Source organism: Phyllostomus hastatus, unplaced genomic scaffold (assembly GCF_019186645.2).
Source record: "Phyllostomus hastatus isolate PE091 unplaced genomic scaffold, TTU_PhHast_1.1 phas_contig_38, whole genome shotgun sequence".
Lineage (NCBI taxonomy): Eukaryota > Metazoa > Chordata > Mammalia > Chiroptera > Phyllostomidae > Phyllostomus > Phyllostomus hastatus.
In genome coordinates, this window is record NW_025333869.1 from 7,435,812 (window position 1) to 7,462,177 (window position 26,366).

Below are 26,366 nucleotides of genomic sequence, written 5' to 3' on the forward strand. Positions count from 1 at the left end.
CACCCCAGAAGGCACATTTTCTGGGACTGAGTTGTACAAAGGGAACCAGGCCCCTCCTGCTGGCATTGTCTCTGGTGGAGTGGCTATGGTACTGGACCTCACTCACAGGCTGGGATTCTTTGGGCAGAAGAGCATTAGCAAGTATTCAGGGGGAGCTGTTCTATGTCCTGGCAATGCTGGGCTGGGGCAGAGGAAGGGCTGTGCTCACAGTTGTGGAGGTGGGGAAACAGAGGTCCTGTGTAGGATGAGGTGGCAAGGTATGGGCAGCAGGAGCCTCAGTGGGCCCTGTCAATGCTCAGCTTGCCTTGATAGGCATCCCTGGAGGCTCTTGAGGATTGGAGGAGGTGCTTAGAACTGCTCTCCTCTGGAGGGTGGAAGAATTTCCACTGTTTACTCGGGAATTTTCCCTGGAAAGGGGCAGCTGACGTACTGGGGTTGAGATGAGCTCCAGGTTCTTGTTCCTTCCAACCTGGGTGGGTTTCCAGCCTGTCTGTACCCCCTGAGCTGTTAGCTGTTTTGAGAGGCATTGGTGCTGAGAGTAAGCTCTGGGAAGGGTATGGGAGCCAAAGAGTGGTTCCAGCCAAGAGATGGGCATGGGGCCTGCCCTCTAGTCTACCCTGTATTGGTTCCTAGTGCCCTTCCCTTCTCTGAGTCTTAAGTCCTCCCTGCTGTGAAGTGTGACAGTTCAGGCCCATGTCATTGGTCTTTTGGCCTGGGAAGGTGCTGTGGGTCAGAATTTTAGTTAAAAGAATTCGCTAGTCACTTTTGATCATAATGACCAGAGACCCAGGTGTGCCATGGGCCTTTTGAAATAGTGCAGCTCAGCCAGACCCCTTTTTCTTGACCAAGCATGGCACATCCAGCCCACGGAGGAATCCCCTGCTCAAATTCCAGACTGGCTAGCTAAGGAGCCTACTCCTTATTGGGGGTTCTGCATGCACATGCCATATAACCCTCTGACGGTGTCTAGGACCTGGGCTGGGTGCTTCCAGGGCCTGGGTCATATGTGTCTTTGCACCAGGTTCTAGGGGGATGGCAGGGCCGGCACACAGGCTGGCATGGGTGGGGCACAGCTGGACTGGAGCTCAAGGAAACTGAGAGCTGTTGGTGGAGTTTATTTTGCTGGGATCTCCCACTAGGCAGTGAACCCAGGAGGGCTGGCAGACTGTCAACTTCTCCTCTGCCACCTGCCTAGTATGACTGACAAATAAGCAGATGAGTGAAGGAGTAGCTGCCAGAGCCTCCTTTTATCCTGGTCCTTTGGTTTACGCCTCTCCTTCTGTCCAGAATGAATCAGCTGAAGTTGCTACCATCCCGGTTGGGAGCACAGGCCTCAAGGCTTCTGGCCTCACATGACATCCAGATGTTCAGCTGGTGCAACAGGTCGTCTGGGCCCGGGGCCACCTTTCCAAGCATCAGAGTTGGAGGTATCTCCAGTTACATGGAGGTGATGTATTTTGCCTGGTTGGAAAATCCCCAAAGTGTCCACAAGGTTGGCACCCCCATCCTGCCCACTGTGTGGGAGGGAAGCTCCTGGGGTAGGAAAGGGGAGAAGTAATTTGTCAGTTGTGTGATCTTGGGCCAGTTTCTTTTTCTTTCAATCCATCATCCCTGTGTGTGAAAGAGCCTTGTCCTCATGTTGGATCAGGAAAGTCTGTTGCTCTCCTGTTGCTGAATCAGCTAGTGGGCAGTGGGCTGGCCTGAGAAGTATTGGCAATGCTGTGCTTAGTCACAACTGGTCTAAGACCAGTCCCTGCCCTTTTGTCATTCTGTGCTTTCTCCAAGTGGCACCTTATTATGTAGTCAGGTGCATAAGTGTTTAGGTATGCATTGAGCTGACAAAATAAATACCTGCTGATGGTAAAAAATAAAAATCAGATGACAGGGTGAAAGTAAAAAGTGAAGCTGCTCTCCCTCCTCTTTACTCACACTCACATGATCCAAAAACAAGAAGTATGAGGTTAGACAGTAAAAAGGATCCTTCTCAATCCATCTGTCTGCTCAACTCCCACCAGTCTGTCTCAATTTATTCTAATTTATTCTCAGCTGTTTCTGTGTCCTTTCAGAAAATTGCTTCAGGCACACTTACTGCATACATAATTTTAGATTTCTTCTTTATACAAAGTAACATGTAGCATACACTGTTTTGCTCCAGGCTTTTTTCACTTAACATACATCTCCAAGCTCTTTCCAGGTCAGTATATCAAGAGGCTCATTGTTCTTTTTTCCAGCTTTGTAATATTCCATTGTGTGGATGTGCCACCCACATCCCCATGGACAGACATCTGGCTCATTTCCATCCTCTGGATATCATGATCAGTGCCACAGTGCATAATCTTGTATATTCCTCATCTTGAATGTGTGCAGCTATCTGTAGAAGAAATATCCCAAAGTGGAACTGTTGGGTCAAAGATTATCTGTACACATGATATTGATGGGTTTTGCCAAATTGCTTTCCACAGGGCTCATACTATCTTGTTGTCCCATCAGTACTGTGTGAGATTTGGAAAGCCTTTTTATATGTTCTGCTAGAACAATGATTTTTCAACTGGGTGTCACAAGAATCTTTAAAACATGAAATACCTATTTAGTCAGGGTACTGACCTCTTTTTCCATAGATTGTCAGATAAAAAATGACAACAACCAACAGAACAATAGCCATCTGATGTGAATGAATCAAAATTATACCTACTTTTTGGTGTGCATAGAATTTTAGTAATTAGTTTATGTGTGCCAAGAGGTGAAAAAGGTTGAGAATTTGTTGTGCTAGAACATGGACATGCTTGTCCACATGCACATCTGCTTTTCATTTCTACACAAATAGTAGCAAATCATACAGCCTCTTTTGCTGTGTTTACAACATATCATGGTGATAATCCACATCCACAATAATAAATGCACCTTATTTTTTTGTAAAGATAGCATAATCTTCTAGAATCTAAATGAATCATTATTTATTTAACCAGTTTCCTATTGATCACCACTTAGATTGCTTTTACGTTGTCATTTTTATGAATAATCCTGTAGGGAAAGATCGTCCATGTACATACATCTGGGCACACCTGTAGTTGGGCACAACTACATCTACAGAATAAATTATGAACAGTGGAATTATTAGTTCAAAGAAAGATGCATTGAAAATGTTGAGGGCCTGCCTGCCCAGTTGCTCTCTGCAAAGGCCTCCTCTCACACACTATGTGTGAGAGCATATTTCCTCTAGGGGTAGGAGCACCCCTTTCACACCTGAAGTCCCTGGGTCACAAATTATAGCCACCCTCCCCACTACCTTCCTAGGTCCTGGAGAGATCTTGGCTCCTGGTGGGAGACTGGTTTTGAGGGGTCTTCTTGGCATGCTCCTGGCATGGAAGGCTCTGAGAACTATGGTGGTGAAGGAACACCCAACATTCCTCAGAGCCCAAACCAGGGCCACCCTCAACTCCTTCCAGGCTCAGACCTGGCTGTTTTCTTGCTTGTAACCCTGCCCAGTCCTGGGACAGCTTCTTCCAGAAAGCCAGTGAGGAAGCATCTTGTGGTCCACCTCAGCCACAGCCCTGCTCTGTTGTCCCTGAGAGAAGGGCATCAGTCTCAAGCTGGACCAAGACCAGCAAGTTGGTGGAGGACCACCTGGCTGTGCAGTCCCTGATCCGGGCATAACAGGTAAGTGGCTGGTAGGGCACACACTGGGAGGTGTTCAGGGTGCTGACAGGAAAGAAACATGCTCAACTCCAAAGTTTTCTCTTCAGAGAACCCTTCTCTAAGCCCTCTCTCTGTCAGGTGGCTCTCCTCTTGCTACTCTGTCACATTACCCTGTCACTTACCACCCCCTGGCCTTTTTTGTGCATACTGATTTGTTTGTGGTCTTTCTGAAAGAAGGTTATGTGTCTCAAACACCACTATGCTCCAAGTACCTAGATGAGGACTTAATAGAAAACAATATCAGTAAATATTGACTGACGGTTGAGTAGATTGATCCTTGTTAATGTCTGTTTTCTTCTCTTGATTGAGCATGCAAGAGGACAGGGAGTGGTATAAAGCAGGTGCTAGTGTTCATGGAATGAATGAATAGTTCAGGAATAATGGCTTTCCCACTACTGGCTGCTCTGTTCTGGAGACTTAGGCTCTCACCAGTGGGTCCCCAGGTTGGGCCCTGGCCCTGCTGAAGAGTCCTGATGATGTTCCATAGTCTTGGTCTTGACCAAACAGTACTAATTGGAGGGCAGCCCTGGATGTTCACTTCAAAACAAGTGTTATTGTTTGGGATTTCTCTGGGAATCAGTGGCAGAAGGTATTTGAAAAGAAAGTTGTCTTATAGACAGGCAGAAGGAAGCACAAAGACATCCTGGGACTCTTGGCAGATACTCCATGGGAGGGAGCATCAAGCTGCTGCTGGGGTGTGGGGAGGCCTTTGTGAATGGGAATAGTGCCTTGCCTCTGAATGGAGCCCTCTGTGTGGGATGGTGGCTGCACTCCCTGTGTACAGAAGGGGAAAGGTAAGCAGGACAGGTTCCCTTATTGCCTTATGATGCATGGATTGTGGGCTACCTGGGAGCAAATAGCAGTATTTGTAATTATGTTTTTCTTATCTGGATGAAAGAAGCAGAAAATGGCCTTAACCATCGATCTAGAAAACAAAGGGAAAGGAACATAAAACTATATTACACAGAAAGCAATATTCAGGGTGTTCCTAAGAACCTTATCTTCTAAGCAGTTTCCAGCTCTTCAGTTGGCCTTTGTTCCTTAGCCAAGACTGAGCCGTACATAAACCAGAGTAGTCTCTGGATTCATCAAGTCACTCTGTGTCTGCCCAAGGTTATGCCTCATGGTCAGTACCCTCTACCCACCAGGCAACTAGGAGGCAGAATTCTGATTTGACTTATCTATACACATTACTGAAAAAAAAACCCCACATTATTATTAAGGGCATTTTCAAACATAAAAAGCAGAAGAAATGTGCAGTGAACCCCACACAACACAGGGCCAGTTAAAAAATAATTTTGTATTGGTTTTTAGAGTGAAAGAGGGAGGGAGGGAAGGAGAGAGAGACAGAGAGAGAAACATTGGTTTGTTGTTCCACTTGTTTATGCATTCATTGGTTATTTCTTGTATTTATTCATTTAATGGCTATATGTGCCCTGACCAGGGATCAAACCCACAACCTTGGCAGATCAGAGTTAATGCTCTAATGAACTGAGCTACCAGGCCAGGGCCACAGGGCCAGTCTTGATTCATCTATTACCCACCTCAAGTGCTACCCAGTGGCCACTGATTATTTTGAAGCAAATCCTAGATATCATATTCCATTAACTGAACATTTCAGCATGTATTTCTAGAGATAAAGGCTCTTAAAAATATACCATTATAGCATTATCACACCTAAAAATAATAACAGTAATTCTTAATGTCACCAATATTCAGTTGGTATTGATGTTTGCCTGTTTCTGTACCATGCCTTTTTTCTTTTCTTTTGTTTATTTTTTTTTGTTTGTTTGTTCTTTTGGTTTTTGGAAGAAACCAAGCTGTTTGTCCTGTAGAATTTTCCTGAGTCTGGATTTTGCTGATTGCATCCCCATGGTGTTACTTCATCTGTCCCTTTGTCCCATGTAACTGTAAATTGGTAGTTAGATCTAGAAGCTTTATCAAAGGTAGATCTGATTTTTTTGTTTCAAAATCAGCTTCCTGATGGTGATGGTACTTTTATCAGTTAGCAGCTATGATAATTACTTCCTGAATACATTAAAATTTGTTAAGGGTGGTAAAAATGCTGATATTCTAATTCAATCTTTCTTTGCTTATTACCTGAACTATCAAGAGAAACTGCCCTTTGTCAACTCCATTTACTCCTGAGGCACAATTTCTATAGAAAGACAGGATTAATGCTTGATTTTTCCTTTTATTGATAAATTTTCAAAATTTTGAGGTAGTTCAATAGCATCTTTCAAAGATGGCCAAAGAAGATATTTTGTATTTTTTTAGTATTATATGAATGCATGAATTTAACATACTTCATGAGTTGCCATCTGTTATAGATGTTATCTTTATCATAGCTCAAAATATCTCCTACTGTCAGCCCTGGCCGTGCTTGAGTGTCCCTTTGCTGTCCATCGTGACAAGGGGCTCGGAGCTGCTCAGCCCTGGGACCTGCCTCCCCAGCAAGGGTGGGAGTGCTCTCTGCTATGGCTTTGACCATGACTTCTGTACACTGTCAGTGGTTACAGCCAGGAAGTATGTTGTTGTTGTTTTTTTTTTTATAAAAAAAGATAACATACTTTCTGGGTTTGTAGTGATGCTCTATATGTGTTAAGTGTGGGACTTAGGGTTTATCCTTGATCTCATCAATCTTATGTCACCATTTCTTTAAAGATGTCAAAAATAGAGTCTCTTCAAGACAGCAATACAGTGACTTACTTTATTTTCTTACAGCCCCCACACAACAGTCTTAGAATATAATTCTAACACCACACTACTGATTGGTAATAGAAATGAATTTATGAACCTTCCCCTGCAGTTCTCCTTGTCTTTAGAGGATATTCTATTAGTCAATGGGAATAGTTCTTTTCTATGAGCTATACCTCAAAATGGATGCATTAATTCATTTATTTTGTTTTACTTTCGATTTTAAAACTTTGTTTTGTTTTATGGTGATATAAAATATTCACAAGTTTCCAAAATCAAACCTCTTCAAAGCAAGATATCCTTAAAAGTCTAGCTTCTAGCCTTGCTACTCTACCCTATTTCATCACTTCCCCATAGATAATAATTTTTATATTTTATAGTTTTATTATTTTATAATTTATTCTTCTGATACAGACATTTATTTTTATAATATAAATATATGCAAATGCATATATTTACTGTAGCTTCCCTTTCATAGATAATAATAGTTTACTACACACGCTTTTCTATGGTTTGTTTGTGGAGATCCCCTCATAGCAGCTGATAGGGATTTTCTTCAGTCCTTTTAGCAGCTCTCTAGTATTCCCCTGTGTGGCTTTCCCATATTCATGTGACAGTCTCCTGTTGATGGACATTTGGGAAGTTTCTAGAATTTTGCAACTCCTAATATTACTGGATGACCACTTTTGTATATGCATCCTTTCTTGTTTTTGAAAGCTGGATGTTGTACTTTTTTTTATTGTTGTCCAAGCACAGTTGTCTCCATTTCCCCTTTCTACTCCCCCCAACCCCAGCCATCCCTACCTCCCACCCCTGATCCCACCCCTCTTGGTTTTGTCCATGTGTCCTTTATACATGTCCCTAAAAACCTTCCCCTTTCCCCCCACCATTATTCCCTCCCACCTCTTCTCTCATTACTGTCAGTTTCTTTTTGTTGTACTTTTAAACAGCATTGAGTTCCTTTCACCTCAGTGGCTGTGGTGGAGCCTTATAGCACCTGTGCAGTGGTTGGATCCTGAAGACATGTGGAAATTTAAAATTCTGAAGTGGGAAGTGAGTGGCTGGGGCTCAGAACCTTGCTCTTGGTGAGGATCTGTCCAGCTGACCTGACCCTATCTCTGCCCTGACATTTTCTTCTTCCAGATCTGGGGCCACCATGTGCCCCAGCTGGACCCCCTGGGAATTCTGGATGCAGACCTGGACTCCTTTGTGCCCTCAGACTTAATCACAACCATTGATAAATTGGGTGGGAGTTGGTACTCTTGCCCTGATTACACCAGAACCAGCTGGTGCCTGTTCCCAGTGCCTCTGTGTCCTGGGTCCCAGCAAGCAGCCCAGGAGGCTTTTTTCTGACCCTTGTCCATCTACTGCACAGTGTCCCTGTGACGGATGTCTCCCTGTATTCCCTAGCTGGTGCACCATGCTCAGCAAGCTTGAGACTTGTTTAGCCTCACCCTCATGGCAGCAAGCTGGGCTCTGACTCTCACTTCATGTTTCCTGCAGACAGAGGTTCCCTGAGCTTAGGCTGGACCTGGTGGGAGGGTGCTGGGTGTAATGGGGGGAGGTCTGGAGAACCTGCTGGGCTCCACCTGGGCCTGATCTCTCTTTCATCCTCTGCCTCCTGGGCTTTGCCATGTGTGCCTCCTCAGCCTTCTGTGACCTGTGGGAGGCTGACTGGATAAGGAGTTCCAGTTGCCTACAACCACCTTCATTGGAGGCTCTGAAAACACCCTCTCTCTGTGGGAGATTATTTGGCACCTAGAGGTGAGCAAAGGCAAGTGTGTTGGGCACACCTGCTGGAGCTCTCTGGAACCTGCTGGAAGGAAGGAGGGTGCTGCCTTATCTGTTTCAGATGCCTGGTCATTTGTCCCTCTTCCTGGCTCTTGTGGAGTATACCCCTGTTCTCCCAGAGCAATACTGCCAGCACATTGGCCTGGAGTTCATGTTCATCAACGATGTGGAACAGTGCCAGTGGATTCGGCAGAAGATTGAGACCCCTCGCGTGATGCAGTTCTCCAGTGAGGATAAATGGACCCTGCTGGCCCGGCTGGTGCGCTCCATGAGGTCAGGCCCTCAGCAGTACCCCAGATGGTCTGAGTGGCTGGAGGGCCTGCTCCCAGCTGTACAAGGTGTCCCAGGCCCTGGCTAATAAACTAAGAGGAAGCCTTGCAAGGGAAGGCAGGACTGGATATGCCTCACCCCCTGGCTTGGAAGAGGCCCTTAGGAGGAGCACTGGGGCCAGGTGTTCAGGCTGAGCTGGGTATGTGTGCAGGGATTGAGCTCCAGAGAATATGGCAGCAGAGGTATACCAAGAAGGGCCAAAGTGACAGAAAGTGGCTTTGGTAATGTTTGCTCAGAAAGATGTCTCTGTGTGCAGTGAGTACAGGCAGGGCCCTCGTGGTGGGGAACCACGTGGCTTTGCCTACTAACTTCTCTGAAGCTGGGTCTGCCCAGGGGTGCAGGGGTCTGGAGGAGCACCTGGCTCAGCTGCTGGATACAGAGTAGATCCCTGAGCAGTGAGGTTGGGCTGGAATTTGACTTTAGCTGAGAGGAGGTCTTTGGTTTATGGTGAGAGAGGCAGGTTGCCGTGCATATGTGCACAGAAGGCAGTGGGCTGGGAGCAGGGAGGTGGCTCATTAGAGCAGTTTGACTGGAAGGGGGAGAGAGGATGGTAGCTGGGAATGGGTGTAGGCAGAGGTTTTTGGTTAAGCTGGGAGGACCACAGCTTCCCTCAGACTTGTGCTCCTTGCTGGTAGGGGCATTGTGGTGTCTGTGGCAGGTCCTGGAGTATGTGGAGGCAGGTGATTTTGCAACTTCCTTTGTTCTGAGTACCCTGCTCCAAACCATCATGAATAACCCCATGAGCCGCAGCCTCTCCATTCTTTCCCTCCTCTCCTCAAACAGGTTTGAAGACTTCCTGGCCAGGAAGTGGTCCTCAGAGAAGCGGTTTGGCCTGGAGGGCTGTGAGGTCATGATTCCTGCCCTCAAGACCATCATTGACAAATCGAGTGAGATGGGGATTGAGAATGTCATCTTGGGGATGCCACACAGGTGGGCCCCTCCCTCCCTTCCACAGCCTTATTCATTCTCCTCCAGGCCCAGTAGACTGAGGTGGAAGGGAGGGGATGAAAATCAGAGCAGGGGTTTTAGTGGGACATGAGAACAGAATGACCTAGAAAGTTCTCAGAGTCCCTGTTTATCACTGAAAGAGCCAAGCACTTGGCTAAAGTGCTAGGAACTAACCAGGCTCTCTTAGACTTGGTTTCTCTCTCACCCTGTTACCACTGTCCCCAGGAGGGTAACTATTTCAGAAAAGGGTTATATTGCATTTCTTGAGGTTCCTGTGGACAAGGAGATGTGAAAGGGTCTGTTCTAGGAAAGTGCAGGTAGAGCTTGGGCAGGTGGCCCCTGACTGGCATACCCTGGAGGAGTTTCTCTGGAGGTTTCTTCCCCTGCTGCAAGCTGACTACATGTTTCCCTGTGTCCTTGATAAAAGACGTGGAAGCCTGACTTGGCAACTGGGCAATTACTTCTGAGCTGGTGCCTGTGGTCTAATGAGGAATATGGCCTGGGGACAAGTAAAGGTGGCCAGGGTTCATGCTGAATGGGCTGTGAAAGAACATGCTGAACAGTCTGGGAATAAAGCCCCTGTGTTTCCTATGACCATTTCCAGTTGCTCATGGTTGGGCCAGCCCCAGACTGCATCAGCATGAGGGATGTCCAGGTGTCCAGATGCAGGGTGAGAGGGTCTCCATCCTGTGAGCTGTTCTGATGGGAGCTGAGAGTTTGCCCATCACAGGCTTCCTGCTCTGAGGGATCTTGAATTCTCAGTGTCTGGTCAGAAGGTCAGGCAGAGCTGGCCCCATGGTCTCAGGTAGCATGGGCCCTGTGGCTTCAGTGGACTTGTGGAAGAGGGTGGCACTGGGTGGTTAGGGTCAGCCCTGGGACTATATGGTGGTGCTGGCCAGGCTCTTGGCCTGAGGATGGCTCTGGGAGCTGAGAGATGTTCTGGTCCAGGCCTCCATAGTCACAAAGGGGTCTTTGAGGTTGAAGGGCTTTTCCCATGGCCCCATGGCTCCTGTGACCCCATAGAACAAGAGAGAAGCCCTTCTGTCACAGAGCCATGTGACTCTGGAGGTTGGACTGAGCTGTGTGTGTGTTTGGGGCTAGCATCTGTTAGGGGGCTTTGGGAGATGATTTTTAAGTCATGCATTGTGTCTCGATTGGCTGGTGTCCACCCCTAATTAACTGCCCCCAGATGGGAATTTCAGGTTGGACTGGAGAATCCCTAATCCCTGGCTCCTTACCTGTACCCCCACCTCTCAGACCTCTGTTCCTCTGGTAACTCCTGATCTTAGGTCAGTCTAGTTCCTTCTTCCCTCTACTGCTCCAAGACACTGCTGAGCTAGGCTGGGGGTCATGTGTGAACCACAGTGATGCAATAGCAGATTGGGGCCAAAGTACTGGGTGGGGAGGGTGGGCACTCCACCATGAGGCTGGTGGTTCCCTGCTCATGAGGGCTCCTGAGTCAGAGGTGTGTAGGGAGGGGTATCTGGGGGAACGGGCCAGCCAGGATCACTCACATACCTTGTAGACTGAGTCAGGTTGAACGGGTTGGGCCTCCCTCGGGCTCTATTTGGGGGTGGGGTCCCCATACTCTGTGATGATTCTAATGGGTCTGAGGTGGGCAGGGAGCACACTGGTGCTGGGCCCTGTCAGGGAAGGTGTCCTCTGTGCCAGGTGAGAGCCCAGCCCCCTCTGGCTCCAGGGGCAGGCTGAATGTGCTGGCTAATGTCATCCGCAAGGACCTGGAGCAGATCTTCTGCCAGTTTGACCCCAAGCTGGAGGCAGCAGATGAGGTAGGTGCCAAGCCCAGGTTTCAGAGCCCCTGGAGAGTTGGGTATTTGGGAGGTGGACTGGGGAGGAACTGGGTCAGGAGTTTTCAGGCTTGGACAGACTTTGAGATGGACAGACACACGGAAGAGTGGGAAAGAGGCTGGGGATATTTGTATGAGGCTGCTAAACCATTTTTAGAGCAAGTACTCTGGTGTCTGATAGCTAGAAGAACCCTTGGATAAGCTGAGCTAGTCTCCCTATTTCCAGCTATGGAAATGGGCCCAGATAGGTGCACGGAAGTCCTGAGGCATTCACTTTGGCTTGGGCTATGCCTTTCTACCTAGTCTTATCCATCAATTCAGATGGCCTTAATCATTGTTTGTCCAGGACAGCCTTGGGAGATCAGGACAGTTACCTGTGCCCATTGATGAGCAGAGGAAACATTTTTCTTCTCATTCCCTGTTTCTGACGTGCATGCATGTTGTGCATGCTTCACAGCCCATGCCATTGCCATGCTGGGTCTCAGTCCTGACAGCCCTCCTCTTTCCTCTGCTTTCTGCCTCTTGTACAGTACTGCCTGCCTCCTCTTTGGGTGGCTCTGATAGTCCTCCAGGCAGTGAGTCTGTCACTTCCTCCACTGCGCCACCTTTGCCCTCACACCATCTCTGTTCTAGCCTTATCCAGCCTGTGCACACATATGCATGTGTGTGTGTGTGTGTGTGTGTGTGTGTGTGTGTGTGTGTGTGTGTGTGTGTGTGAGTTTTCCACTCCAGGCTGAGAGCAGAATAAGGGCAGGGATCTCATCCCCAAAGCTCGAGCACCCAGTACAGGTACTTGGTTGTTAAAGTGAATCACATTATATGACTGTTCTAATGTCCCAGCACATTAAGCCAGGGCAGGACTGGAACCCGCATCTGCTTCTTCCCAGCCCAGAATCTTCTCACTGTCCTGTTCGTTTAGCTCTGGCACCGTTATCTCTCTGAGCCTCAGCTTCTTATTCTGTGTAGTGGGGATAGCAGCACCTGTCTCAGATGGTTGTGAAGAATCAGAGATGATGTGGGTAAATCCTGGTCAAAGAATACTTTAAGAAAGTATTTTCTGTTTTTTTTTTTAACTACAAAATATGAGCTTTTTTTTTCAAAGCTTATACAATGAGAATATGTCTCCCTGGTGAGCCCCCTTTCCTGCTCTCAGAGACTCCACTGTGGCCAGTGTTTGTTGTGTTAAAGTATGTACTTACATAAATGTCACATGCAGATACAAACACACATATTTGTCTGGTATGGCCTCATTTGTAAAAGACCAGGGGAGTAGCTCCTACACCTTGCTGTTTTCACTTAACAAGTGGTTGTTTTCACAGCAGCACAGGGAACTCCCTGAGCTTCTAGTGTCCCATTGACTTATGCCATCTCCTCTACATGGGCATTAGGTTGCTGGAATGATTGTCTTTGCACATGTGTGTGATCATATTGTTAGGTAGTGTCTGAGAGATGCTGGGGCTGGAGCTAAGAGGGCTTGCAGACAGCGAGTCCACCATTGTGTGTGGGAGTGCCCCAGTCTTCCTTTACTCTGTTGAATCTTTCCAATATGTGCCCTAGTTATTTTTGCCAATACGATTGGGGCACAGATAATTAAATTTTAACATGTTTCTTTGTTATGAGTTTTTATATTTTCTCATGTTTTTAAGCCACGCATATTTCTTTTTCTGTAACTTCCTCTTCATGGCTTTTGCACATTTTTCTATGGGGTTTTGGGCTATCTCTTACTGATTCGTTAAAGTGCTTTATATATTGAGGGGGTTAGCCCTTTGCCTGCATTTGTCTTGTAAATAATTTTTCAGCTTTATTTTTCTGCTAACACTGTGCATGGATTTGCTTCCCCCATGACAAATTTATTAGATTTTAGCTGTCTTATCTTTTATGGCTTCTGAGTTTTTCACATTGTTTAGAAAGGCTTTCCCTATTCTAGGATTATAAAATATGTCATGTTTTCCTCTGGTATTGTGGCTTCATCTGTTACATGCTATAAGGAGTTAGGAGGGGCTCAGCTCTAGTGTTTGCCCAGAGGCTTGGCCAGTGCTTTCCACACCACTTAGGAGCCATCCTTCATTTCTCCGCTTTCATTGCTCCTGGCTGTCTGGCCACTTCTGACTGATGCTTTACCCCCTTCCCACTCTTCAGTCATTTATGAAAAGAGGATGGTAGTTGAAATGCAGAGAGGCCCTGATGAGGTTGTGGCTTGTCTGGCCTCAGCCTTTTTCAGGCCAACCTGAAAGGCAAGGAGAGGCACTGTGCAGGGGTGGGAGGTGGCTGGAAGAGGGTGTGCATCAGGGACAGCACAAGCCTTTCCTGGGAGTAGAATCCAAAGGCTGTTTTAGCCACACTGTGCACTTCCATGTCTCTGGCCATCTGTCTCTCTGTCTGAGGTGGGAGGGCCAGGTTCATCACAGTCCACCTCAACCCCAGGGCTCTGGAAATGTCAAATATCACCTTGGCATGTACCATGAAAGGATCAACCGGGTCACAAACAGGAACATTATGCTGTCACTTGTTGCCAACCCCTCTCACCTGGAAGCTGTGGACCCTGTGGTACAGGGGAAAACTAAGGCAGAGCAGTTCTACCGTGGGGATACCCAGGGCAAGAAGGTAGGCTCACCTGACCCTGAGGGGTGGGCTCTAAGGGGTGGGCCCTGGCTCTCTGCAGTATAGGGGACAGGGCTGGGGTACGTAGGCTGGGGCAGGGGGCCTCCTCCTGGCTCACACTCTGCTCTGTAGGTCATATTCATCCTGGTTCATGGGGATGCTGCCTTCGCTGGTTAGGATATGGTCTATGAGACCTTTCACCTGAGTGACATACCCTCTTATACCACCAATGGCACCGTGCATGTTGTTGTCAACAACCAGGTGAATGGGCCTGGCTGCATAACAGGCCTTGCCGGTGTTGCCCATCCCTAAATCCAGGCAGCACTTTGAGGGGAAGAGTGAGACCATCCTGGTTCTAATCCCACTGCTCTGCCATGTCCCTGTGTGTGACCTCAGGTAGGATGCCTATTCTCTCCTGCCTCAGTTTCCTGGTCTGTGAAATTGGGAGATATATACATCTATCTGTCTGTCTACCTACCTATCAGTCATCATGATGAAAAGTAGAAGGACAAAGGAGTACAGGTGAAACAAGTACAGTGGCTGGACATGTGGCTAGATGCTGCCTTTAGCTTCATGTAAATTAGTCAGTCTTAGAACACAACTTTCACAGGCATTTGCATTTCAGGCACCTGTGGTTAATAAAAGTTCTTCTGAGCTTATGGAGCCCTGAGTTAACTGCCTCATTTGCATTAAGTCATCAAATTTTCACAGAATAACCCTGTGAAATAGGAATTTAATGAAATCTTTCAATAGTGAGAAAACTGAGGCTTTGGGAATTTAAATGCCTTGTCCAAGATTGTACAGTTAGTAACTGGTGAGACTGGGGTTTACCCAGTTCTGCATTCCTCCCTACCACTGTAAAATGTGATTGCAGAAAAAAGAGCAGGTACACTTCCCCGGGTGTTGCTGCCATCCCCATGGGACCTGCTGCTGAGTCTGATTTTGGGACCACTCACCCATTATCCCTTCATGTCCCATATACCTCCTGGGCACACCTGATGGACCTTGAGGCAAAGACCTCTCCAGCTCCTTGACCAACAGTCTAGCTCTAAATAACCAGGCACTTTTAGTTCTTCCTGCTTCTGCAGATTGGCTTCACCACAGACCCCCAAATGGCGCGTTCCTCACCATACCCCACTGATGTGGCCCGTGTGGTCAATGTGCCCATCTTCCATGTGAATGCAGATGACCCCAAGGCTGTGATATACGTGTGCAGTGTGGCAGCCCAGTGGAGGAACACCTTCAATAAAGATGTTGTTGTGGACCTGGTGGGTCTCAGGGGCTGAGGCCAGGGCAGGGGGTGTGCAGCCTGTCCTGGCTGTGCTGAGTGCCCCAGGTTTGCAGCACCTGTGACAGTTGGGGCTGGGAGTTCTGGGATACAGAAGGTTTAGTGCTACCAAGAACAAAATGTTCAAAGGCTTGAGGGTGGGACATTCAGTGAGAGGTGGTGGCAAGGGCTTTCAGATTCTTTGAAGGGTATGCCCTGCCAGATGTGCCCGGTTATGCAGTGACTATGCCTGCATTGCTTGGGGACAGGGACTGAGCCCCCTCCCCTGATGTCCCTGAAGGTCTGTTACTGCCGGCATGGCCACAATGAGATGGATGAGCCCATGTTCATGCAGCCACTCATGTACAAGCAGATCCACAGACAGGTGCCTGTGCTGAAGAAGTATGCAGACAAGCTCATTGCTGAGGACACAGTGACCCTGCAGGAGTTTGAGGTGTGTGTGTGGGGGGGGTGGTTAGGTGGATGGGTGGGCCTCATGAACACCTGGGATAAGCCTCTACAGAGCCATGACCCTGGGGTAGTTGCTGATATTACCAGCCCAGTGCTAGGAACTGGTGATTTAAAGAAATAGTCAATATGACCATTCAATTATCAACAGCCTTTAATTATCAAGGGGGACAGAGGAACAAAGACATATGCAGTTTGATGGGCTGCAGCAAATGCTGCAATGGGGAAGCCTAGCCTCAGGCAGGAATTTGGGAAGGCTTCCTATAGGAGTTGGCCCTGAGATCAGATTTGTCCCCTTAGTTATATGTGGATATGTAGGTTCTCCTTCCTTAATAGAGCTCTGAGAGCAAGCAATATCAATCTTTCCTGAGTTTCCAAGTCCCTTGCTGAATGGGATCTCCCTGAACTCTGAGACTTTGGCCTCTGGCCACAAGGTCCCTGCAGGCCATCAGACAGAGAGCTCTACAATGTGGTGAGGGGGACCAGACTTATGAGTCCAGGTTGACCCAGCCTCTGGCTGCTGAGAGTTTTGTTGCCTCCATCCATGCCTTTACCCTTATTTTAGGAAGAAATCGCCAAATATGCCCGTCTCTGTGAAGAGGCATATGGCAGGTCCAGAGATAAAAAGATCCTGCATATAAAGCACTGACTGGATTCCCCCTGGCCCAGTGAGTGAGAGTTGTGTGGCTGAAAGTGATTTCCCTGGACCTTGGGTGCACTGGGCCCAGGACTGGAGCAGCTATGCCAGAGGCTACAGTTCTGTCCCTGAGACCTCTGAGGCTATGTGAGGCTGATTCCTAAAAGTTGGTCTAGTGTCACCCTCAAAATACTTGTGATGAGCTGCTATCTGGAAAGAAAGGGCTGAGCCAGGGCCAGTGGACAACAAAAGGAAGAGAGCCGGGGGTGGGGAGGGATGCTCAGAAGGCTTCCCTGGGAGAAGGGGGTTGCTCAAAGGGTCTCCCAGAAATAAAGCTAGATGGCTGTGACCCTGGCTCAGGGAGTGGCTCTCGCAAAGTCCCAAAGGAAGACATTAAGTAGGTGTAGGAGCTGGAGCTGTGACTGTCAGTTCTCATGGTCCTGAGGATAGGCTCATTTGACTTCAAGTGCCACATAGGGTCAAGGGAGAGGAGGGCTGTGGAGACAGGCTGACAGGATATCTGAGGCCTCACCACCACCCAAAAATGCACAGACTTTCTGCCTTCTCAGACTTCTTCAAGGTGGATGGGGAGCCTAAAAGCATGACATGCTCAACTACTGGCATTCCTGAGGACGTGCTTACCCACATTGGCAACGTGGTGAGCTCTGTGCCCCTGGAGGACTTTAAAATCCACTTGGGTGAGGTTGCCATGCAGGCTCCAGCATGGGCCACTTGCCCTAGACCTGACATTATGCCCTAAGAGAGGTGGCATCAGGGGTCAGGGAGGCCTGGCCTGCATCCCCAATTGGGTATTGGTGGGTTGGCTGAACTCTTGGAGCCTTGTTTGTGCCCTGTGAGTTGCCCTTGATAGTAGCTCCTGTCAGAGCAGGTTTGTGTGGATGCCTCCCTGCTAGTTGGGCTCTGAGGACCAGGCTTATGTTGCCTCCCTGCTCAGACAAAAGGAAAGCAAGGGAGCAAGAGCTCCTCATGGAAGGGTGGTGGGCCTGGAATATGGGGGCAGGAATGGTTGGCTTGCCAGCAGCCTGGATGGATGACAGAGGTGACCCTGCTGTTCCTGGGTGAGTCTGTGCTAGTAGGTGATCACTAGCTGCAAATCTTGGTGGTGGCTTCTGCTTAGGCACCCTGGAGGGCCCCCACAGTTGCAGCGGGGCACCTATATCCCTTCTGACTGGCTTGTGGGTGTCCTGAGGCAATTCTACAGTATGCATGGGGGCCCATATATCTTAAGGCTCCTGCTTTGTGCACACATCATGGGGTCTGTGTGAGTGTAGGGCTGATGGGAGCCCAGCATGGCCCAGATGCCTGGGCTCCAATTCAAGCATCTTAATAGCTATGTGATTGTGAGTAAATTATTTCCTTCTACTAAGGCTCAGTCTCCTCATCTAAACAGGACAGTACACTCCATAGGGTTGTGAGGAATGTACCGAACTTAGTGCATGCATGTGGTAACTGCTCCTTCTCACAGGGAGTAAGGCCAGTGGGGATTGTGGGCTCAGACCAGATCATTGTATAGGCTGGAGTAGCAGTGCTGGAGGAGAGATGACTTGCCAGGGCTCTGCTCAGAGGGAGGGATATACACTGAGTTCATGCACACCTGACCCTGCTCTCTGGGCATATGGTTGTCCTTGGTAGGGTAGCCAAGAATTTGGGTACCTCAGGCTGGCCCTTCTCTCCCATAGGCCTTTCTCGAATCTTGTGGGGCCATACGGACATGACCAAGAAATGGATGGTAGACTGGGCTCTGGCAGAGTACATGGCCTTTGGCTCCTTGCTCAAGGAAGGCATCCATGTGCGGCTCAGTGGACAGGATGTGGAGAGAGGCACATTCAGGTGAGGGTAGGGGTCTCTGGGTCCCAGGCCCCATGCACATATGCATTGTCACCATTGAGCCCATGGGGAAGCTGAGGGATCAGCTATGCTTGGGGTGTCCCAGAGTCATCCCAGGAGCTCTGGAGTAGAGCTAGCCCTTTCTCCTCTTCCTAGACCTTTCCTGAGGAGCCCAAGGAGGGCCCTTATCTGGCTGAGGTGATTACAGGTAACCCCATCAGCATCCCTCAGCCTATGCCCTTGGGCCAAGTCATCAGAGGGACACTGGACCACCTCTCTGATCCCAATGGGTCAAGCGTGCAGCACTGACTGCTTGGATCAAGCAGTTGCTTGATATCAAGCCTTGTGATCATCTGTGGTTCATGTGTGTGCATGTATGTGTGAGAAGTTCTTTCAAGCCAGCCTCCCCTATTTGCTTGTTTTCATTGATTTTTTTTTAGTTCAGGTAAAGGACTTTACACTTATAAGTTCTCCCCATCATGTTTACTCTTTGGGGCTCCAGATGTTTATGGGTCCTGATTTGATTACTGCCCTGTTAGTAAGTCATATTGCTGAGGCATTCAAGATTTGACAAGCTGTTTTCCTTGTGTCTCAGTTGCTCATCACTGCTGGCCCCTATCCAGCCAGGGGCACAAGGGTTTCTCCCTTGCACTGTGAGCTGCATGTCAGTCTCATTGAGTGTGGGGTTCATCCAGGTGGTTCCCCTTATTGTGTAGTTCCTTCCTCCTGTGAACCTGGCAGAACAGGCAAGATGGTGGAGGTGGTAGCAGGATGAGCAGGGGTGGGAAGTACTCCAGGGGTATGGCCTCTCAAGGTCTCAGTCTCCGCCTTTGTGAGGTGAGACACTGAGACTCTCATGTCTGTGTGGTGTGCGGGCACTGCTGGGAGGGAGGCTGCCTGGAGGAGAGAACAGTTTGCTCTGGCTTTCCAGGGCCTTCTTGTCCCCATCCTGAGGAACTCAGTCATGGTTTTCTGGTGCAGTGATGAAGTCTCTCCTGCTTCCTGCTGCCTAGCCCACCTGCTGTGGGTGAACAAGTGCTAGTCCACCTGCCCCCATCCCTTCCTGGTTTGTTTCTCTCCAGCCATCGGCATCACATTCTCCATGACCAGGAAATTGACCAGAGAACATGTGTCCCCATGAACCACCTTTGGCCTGATCAGGCCCTGTACACTGTGTGCAACAGCTCCCTCTTGGAGTATGGAGTCTTGGGTGGGTCAGACTCTGCAGGCAGGTCAGGTAGGCCCTGGGATGCCTTGAAACCAAAGAGGGACTTGCATCCTAATGTGTCCTATCTTTGTCATTTTGACAATGGACTTGGCCTGGGACTTGGAGAGGGCCAGGCAGGGTCAGGGTCTGGGAGAGGCTGAAAGAGTCAGAGACCCCTGGGGTGGACCTGGGTCCTGGAACAGCCCAAAGGGATGATGGTTGGGCTTTTTCTTCCTGAGGCCACATGAGAGATGAAGCCCTGTCCTGTGTGGTCCCTCAGAGAAACAAGTTGGAGGGTTCTGCTTGCATGGGAGGGGGCTCTTTGGATACCAAAGCCCTGTTTCTGGGTATCAGCCACAGTGGGCCCAGGAAACCAAATAGAGTCCAATGTGGACATAGCCAGCAACTGGCCCTGAGCCTGGACTGGACTAGGCTACTTCTCTGACCATTGTCTCACTCCCCTGCACTGCACCCAGCAGCTCTGTGTCAAGGTCCCCTCCCCAGGTGCAGGGCTCCCCAGACTGTGTACCCTTCATTCTCTCTCCCTTGACTTGAGCTTTAATTGGCCTGCATCCTCCCTCCCTGCCTCATTCTAGAGGCAGGGCACCCCACCCCCATCCCAGAGACCTGTTCTTGCCCCTTCCTCTCAGCAGTCCTGTACATATTTTGGGAGATCCTTTTGGTAGAAGGCCCCTGCTGCCTCCCCAGGGTATCTTTGAACTTGGCTTCTGGTCTAGATGAGGCTAAAACTGGCCATACATGCAGTTAGGGCTGAGGGTGGCTTCTCTGGCATATTGTAAGTTCCCAGAAAGGGAGATCCTGGCTTTTGGGCCCCAAGGAGTCCCCAGGCTCCTCCTGGCCTGTTGGGAAGGATGGTAGGGTAGGGAGGGTGTATGAGGAAGGGCTGGTTTGACTAGATTCACTGGTATTTGGTGACAGTGTGTGGCAGGCTCTTTTTCAGTTTCTTCTGTTTAGGCTTTGAGCTGGACTATGCCATGGCCAGCCCCAATGCCCTTGTCCTCTGGGAGGCTCAGTTTGGTGACTTTCACAACACGGCCCAGTGCATCATTGACCAGTTCATCAGCACTGGCCAGGCTAAGTGGGTTCAACACAATGGCATTGTGCTGCTGCTGCCCCACGGCGTGGAGGGCATGGTGAGGACTGGTGGCTCAGGCCTGGGACTCTACCTGGCCTGGGAGAGGGTGGGTAGACCCTTGGCCACATGCAGGGTTGGAGCATGTGCACCTCCTGGGCCCCTGGAACACATGGATCTGCTTAGGGTGGGGCCTACACAGGTCTGTGTTGCTGCTGCTGAGGATGATGATGATACTATTCATTCCTAGCAGAAGTAGCAGAGATGTCTGAGAGGTTACTTTGTGCCAGGGTGTGTTTAAAACCCTTTCTATGTATTAACTCCTCCAGTCCTTACAACAACTTAATGAAGTCAGTCCTGTTTCCATTTTCTAGTTGAAACTGAAACACAAAGATATGACTGGCTTGTCCAAGGTTATTCAGCTAGGAGCTTGGATTTGAACCTGATCTGGGCAGTAAGCTTATCTTCTGGTCCCCTCCTGAGGGAAGAGGGGAGATATTCAGGACAACAGGGGAGGGCAGGGGAGAAGCAGAGTGCTGTGAGATGCCATCCCAGTGCTCATGTAGCCTGACCAGGTGGGCAGGGCTGTTCCAGCTGCAGGGGCAGCTCTGATCAGGGTGGGCTCAGCCATGTGGCCAGGGCTTTCCCCACCATGGGTGGTTGAGCTGCAGTGGATGTCCCTGAGGGCCCATTCAACTTGGGCCAGTCACCTAGTAAGGGACCTCTCACTACTGTCATCACCACATAGCTGTCTAGAGCCAGGACTTGTGTGCTGGGCACTTTACATGCCTTGTAAAAACATGTAGAATCCTAACAACAGGACTGGGTTAGTCCTGTTCCCATTTCATACCTGAGGAGGAAAGGGGTGTGACCTGTCCAAGGTCAGGAACTATTAAAGGCTTTTCACTGGTGGACCCTGAGCCAGGCTGGGAGGGGAGGGCTAGGGTGGCTGGGTTGATGCCTGTGGCACTGGGTCCTTGGTGAGTCCCCAGTAAGGGAAGGTCAGGTGGCAGTGGGATAGGTCACCCTTGCTGCACAGTGAGCAAATTTGGAGGTTAGCAGGGTGGGAGGAGGAGGCAGTTCTGGGCATCAGTCTGTTCTTTCTGGCTGACTGACCTTGCTATTTCTTAATCTCTTTGCTCCTCACCTTCTTTATCTATAAAGTGAGGAAATGAGTGTCTACATCTCTGGGCTCCTTTCAAGACTGCTTCAAGGATGTGTATGGGGTCATAGACCTGTGCCTGGGCACACAGGTACTCAGTGAACAGCAGCTGCTGAAGGTCAGAACCTTCTGGAGAAAAAGCCTCTGCTGGGCCTTTTTGCCTTTTCCTCCCATCCCACATCTTTACATGTATTGGCTCTGGTCAAACCCCCTTGAGGACACCTTTCCTGCTCTCCTCCCACATTCCTGGTTCTTGCCTATGGCCTAGGCTTCAGAGTGAAGGCAGCTTCTCTAAAAAGACATCACACTTTTTCCTAGCCCAGGGTCCCTGTAGGCCAGGTATCTGTCCTATGCGATACCCCACTTCCCTTTAGCCCACCTGAACCATGTGGTATTTGCTTTTAGGGACCAGAGCACTCTTTAGTGAGGCCCTAGAGATTCCTGCAGATGAGCAATGACTCAGATGCCTATCCTGTGAGTGCTGCCTGCCCTCCCCTAGGACCTTGACCCACATCCTGTGTCAGGTAAAGCCAGGGCCTGGGTGCCACAGGTGGGCCACCTTCAGCCACACCATGTCCTCATAGGCATTCTCTGAGGACTTCAAGGTGAGGCAGCTCCATGACTGCAACTGGATCGTGGTCAATTGCTCCACGCCAGCCAGCTACTTCCATGTACTACGCAGGCAGGTCCTACTGCCCTTCCGTAAGCCGGTGAGCTCCCTGTACTAGCTGTTACCATAGTAGTGCAAGGACCAAATACCCTGATTCAGTGGGCAGCTGGCAGCTGGGCACGTTTCCCTTCCAGCTGATCATCTTCACATCCAAATCCTTGCTGAGGTACCCAGAGGCGAAGTCCAGCTTTGACTAAATGGTGTCTGGTATGTGCCTGGGCATGTTGGGGAGGCAGTGGATGTGAGGCCTGGTGACCCATGGTATGGCCTCTGCTCCCAGAACTCTTCCATTCTCACCTCTGCCTGTGGCTCTGTAGCAGCTCCCACTTGGTCCCCACCAGTGGTTGGATGGGGAGGTTGGCAAGGCAGCCAGCCGGATGAGGCCAGGTTGGGTCACTTGGGCTGAGCACAGGGCCAGAGGAGTGCACTGGCCCAGGCAGAGATGGTCTGGCTATGCTGGGGGAGCTTAGAAGTGGGAGGCCTGCAAGAGGTCTGCCTCGTTTGTAGGAAACTGAATATCATGTATTCATTCACACATTTTTTTTCACTCATGAGCCAAACAGACTTTACTGTCCCTGGGGCCAGAGTGCCTCCCTCTAGGAGCTCTCAGCCTCATTTCCCTGGTGGTCAGTCAAATAAAACACCTTAAGGACCAGGTATTAGAATTGAGATGTGAGCCAGCTGAGGAACAGGGAGTGGCAGGAGTGGGGCCCTGAGGCTTGGCAGAGTAGGGCTGTCCTAGAAAACAGTCCTGGGTAGTAAGAGGAGAGGCAAGTCTGTCCAGGAAGGTCTAAGCAACATAGACAGGTGTTTTATTACCTGTGTGTGTTTAGGTGTCCTTCTGGTGTGGGCAGATCAGTGGGCTAGCATTTCAGAGCTCTGGCATTGGGGCTGGACACCTGGTGCTGGCTTTTCTCTGGTGGGGCCTGGCAACCTGTTACCCTCTCTGCTCACTGTCCTCATCTGAAATGCAGGGACCCTATAGTAGCTTTCTCAGAGGTTTTTGCAGCATGCTGGCCTTGTGCCTGGCGTATGATGTGAGCTCAGGAAGGAAAAATGGACAGAACTTAAGAGATAGGGGTTTGATTGTGGGACTGAGGGAGGGGGAACGTGTAGTGATCTCTGGAGACAGCTGTTCACCTTGAAGCTTGGTGACTGGGTGCATTCTGGGTAGAATGCACACAGCACATGGCCAGGGCTAGATGGGGAACAGCTCTGGTCCAGATAATGAGCTCTCAGAGACATGACATCAACTCCTCTGTCCCTGCCAGGGGATGTTCCCATCATCATCCCCATCACCTTGAACATTGATGCTCCCAGTGCTTTGCCCTTGGCTCCAGCCCCTGTCTCCTCTTCTTTCCCTATGATACCTCAGTCTTCATCTGTCCTCTTTTCCATTGTTTGGCTCAAGAGGTACCCATTGCAGCCTCATATCTAAACCTGGGACTAGTCTTAGTGGCCAGGGAGAGCCCATAGGTCCCAGGGATGTGGGCCTGGTTCCAAAGCTACTCCATCCCCTCTAGAGCTGATGCTTCTACCATACCCTGTTGGTCTTCCAGGGACCAGCTTCCAGCAGGTGATTCCTGAGGATGGAGCCTCAGCTCAGGCTCCTGAGCAGGTACAGTGGCTCATCTTCTGCATGGGAAAAGTGCACTATGACCTGATGAAGAAGTGGAGCAGCCAGGGCCTGGAGGAGCAAGTGGCCATCATGCACCTGGAGCTGGTATGCCTGCTCAGAGTAATGGACAAGGTCAAATAGCCAGCCCCCAGCTCTGGGCATTATGCCTGGCAGGGTCAAATCTGGGGCCTGTGAGGAAACTGTGTTGCTGCCTTCCCTCACAGGCTGTGCTGCCCTTTCCTCTCTCTGCCCCAGATCTCTGTTTCCCTTTGACCTGATCAAGCGAGAGGTGGAGAAGTACCCAGGTGCAGAGCTGGTGTGGTGCCGGAGGAGCACAAGAACATGGGCTACTATGACTACATCAGTCCATGCTTCATGACCATCGTGAGCTGGGCACGGCCCATATGATACGAGGCTGGGTTCTGGGGGATGCCAGCCACTTCCACTTCTCTTCTCCGGTGTGAGGCCTGAGGGGCGACGTGGGCTCGAGGCCCTGTCCTGGCTTTGCCTGCCCAGTTTGTGGTGTAATCTGGAATGGCCACTGCCCTTTTCTGGGCCACATTGGGAACCATAGTATCTACTGGCTCTGTGACAGCTTCCCCATCAGGGACCCCTCTGAGTACCACTTTCAGAGAAAAACCTTTGCTTTTGTTCTATAGCTGGAACTAGAGAACCTCCTGCATGTCTCAAATCTCCTACCTCTGATCTTAGACCAATTACCTTGCCTCACGGTACCTCAGGCTCTTCTCTACAGCAGGGCAAAGATAAGGATTAGACTTGATGCAGTCCTAGGGTTGTGGCTAGGCCAGGCCGAGCCCTCCCTTTATCTTGTCTCTCTTCCCATAGGTATGTTGGCTGTGACCCAGCAGCTGCACCAGCCACAGGAAACAGGAACACACACTTGGTGTCTCTGAAGAAGTTTTTGGATACTGCCTTCAATCTCCAGGCCTTTCAGGGCAAGACATTTTAGAGCTGGGCAGGGCTTGCCTGGGTCTTCCATGGAATTGGCTGGGGCTATAGAGGGCTGGTGAGAGGAGGGCCAATGCTTGTGCACCAGAGACATCTGTCAAAGGCCCCAGGGTAAAACATACTCACTTAGCAATTGAGGTCCTAGAGTAGGCACCACTGGCTTTCGTGTTATGTCACCTTGGGCCTTTGTGTTTATTTCAGAATCTGTTAGGACTGAGAAAGCCAAAGGAGGTGATAGATGGGATGTAGTTCTGGAGTGTTTTCCTACCTGTCCTGGTTTTTCTGGAATTTTTGTGTGACTTTTCCCATCTATGTCTCTGCAGACAGCTACACAGAAGTCTGTGTCTTTGGTCTCTCTCCTCCTGGCACATCTGGCTGCCACTCACCCTGTCCTTGTTCATCTGTAGATTCAAGGAATGTTACCTTTTATGGTCTTAGAAATAGAGATTTCAGCAATAACAACCAGGTGAAACAAAACCATGCCAGGTGATTTATGTATGCTCTATTTTATGGGATATGTCATAATGAGTGTGAAATATAGCCACAGCTCATGTGCACCAAACTAGAAAACCAGATGACAGAGAAATAAAAAATACATAAGGGAGATTTTCTGTTTTCATTTCCTGTTGTGGGGGAAAAGGCAGATGGTTTAGAGAGGGTATGAAATGGGAAAAAGAAAAAACTAAACATGTAGGGGATAAGATATCTGCCTCCATTAAACATGTTTTCTTTTGAGCACCAGGCAGTGTTTGCAAATCTGTTGGTATCTCCACTCTTCAGCCTTTTGTTGGTTTTGCTTCCCTGAAAAGATGTTGGGGACGCTATGGCACAGGAGGGATGTTTTGCTTTCTGCAAATCATTTGTTCATTTATTGCCTTCTCAGAGCACTTCCTCCATGTTAGATGCTGGGGCCTGGGGAGAAAGAGGCATGGGTCTGTGCTCTATCTCTTTGAGTTCAGTTGTCCAGCTAGGGAGACACATAAATAGTTTCATTCACTGAGTTACGAGTTGTGTTGGAGGTAAGTGCAGAAGGTTGTGTGGGAGTATGGGAAGGTGCCCTGGAGGGGGTAATGTCTGAAGAAAGAAGAGTCTTACAGGAGAATATGGGAGATGTGAGCTTTCCATGGAGCAGACCAGAAATACTGACTATGGGGTTGGGGTGGGACAACCTAAAGAAAAAAATCAGCCTAAAGTTGGAGAAAACAAGTTCCATCAGTCTCAAATACAGCTTTTTAGAGTTCACTCTGGGTCACACTACAGGAGTGTTCCCAGTGACATAAAGTAAAAATAATTACAGCTGCCTTTATAGTGTGTCCATTGTGTGTGGGTCTATTGCTAAGCATATTGCATGTATTACTAAATACTATTTAACGTTCACTGTAGCTTTGCATGCTGGGAATATACTTATTTTTTAGATGAGGAAATCAAGGTTCACATGAAGTTATTTGTCTAGGGTCATTTGCCAAATGGAAGTGACCTCTGTCCCTAGACCACACTGCTTCCCTTAGGAAATAAGCTTTTCCCATATCATGTACCACTGGCCTTGTTGAGATCCA

At 49.2% G+C, this 26,366-nt stretch overlaps 1 protein-coding gene across 1 annotated transcript; it reads left to right on the forward strand.

The window, feature by feature from the left end:
• The first annotated feature begins 1,288 nt into the window (after nucleotides 1-1,288).
• Nucleotides 1,289-24,811, forward strand: OGDHL (oxoglutarate dehydrogenase L). The gene is given in 24 exon segments (XM_045842161.1): nucleotides 1,289-1,492; nucleotides 3,487-3,657; nucleotides 7,537-7,639; nucleotides 8,043-8,066; nucleotides 8,069-8,157; nucleotides 8,306-8,457; nucleotides 9,298-9,444; nucleotides 11,162-11,252; nucleotides 13,695-13,874; nucleotides 14,004-14,132; nucleotides 14,960-15,139; nucleotides 15,440-15,592; nucleotides 16,172-16,274; nucleotides 16,813-16,941; nucleotides 17,944-18,094; nucleotides 19,174-19,301; nucleotides 20,274-20,452; nucleotides 21,959-22,027; nucleotides 22,138-22,263; nucleotides 22,358-22,430; nucleotides 23,783-23,954; nucleotides 24,097-24,164; nucleotides 24,167-24,247; nucleotides 24,687-24,811. Coding segments are annotated over 24 exon segments (3,027 nt in total).
• The last annotated feature ends 1,555 nt before the right edge of the window (nucleotides 24,812-26,366 follow it).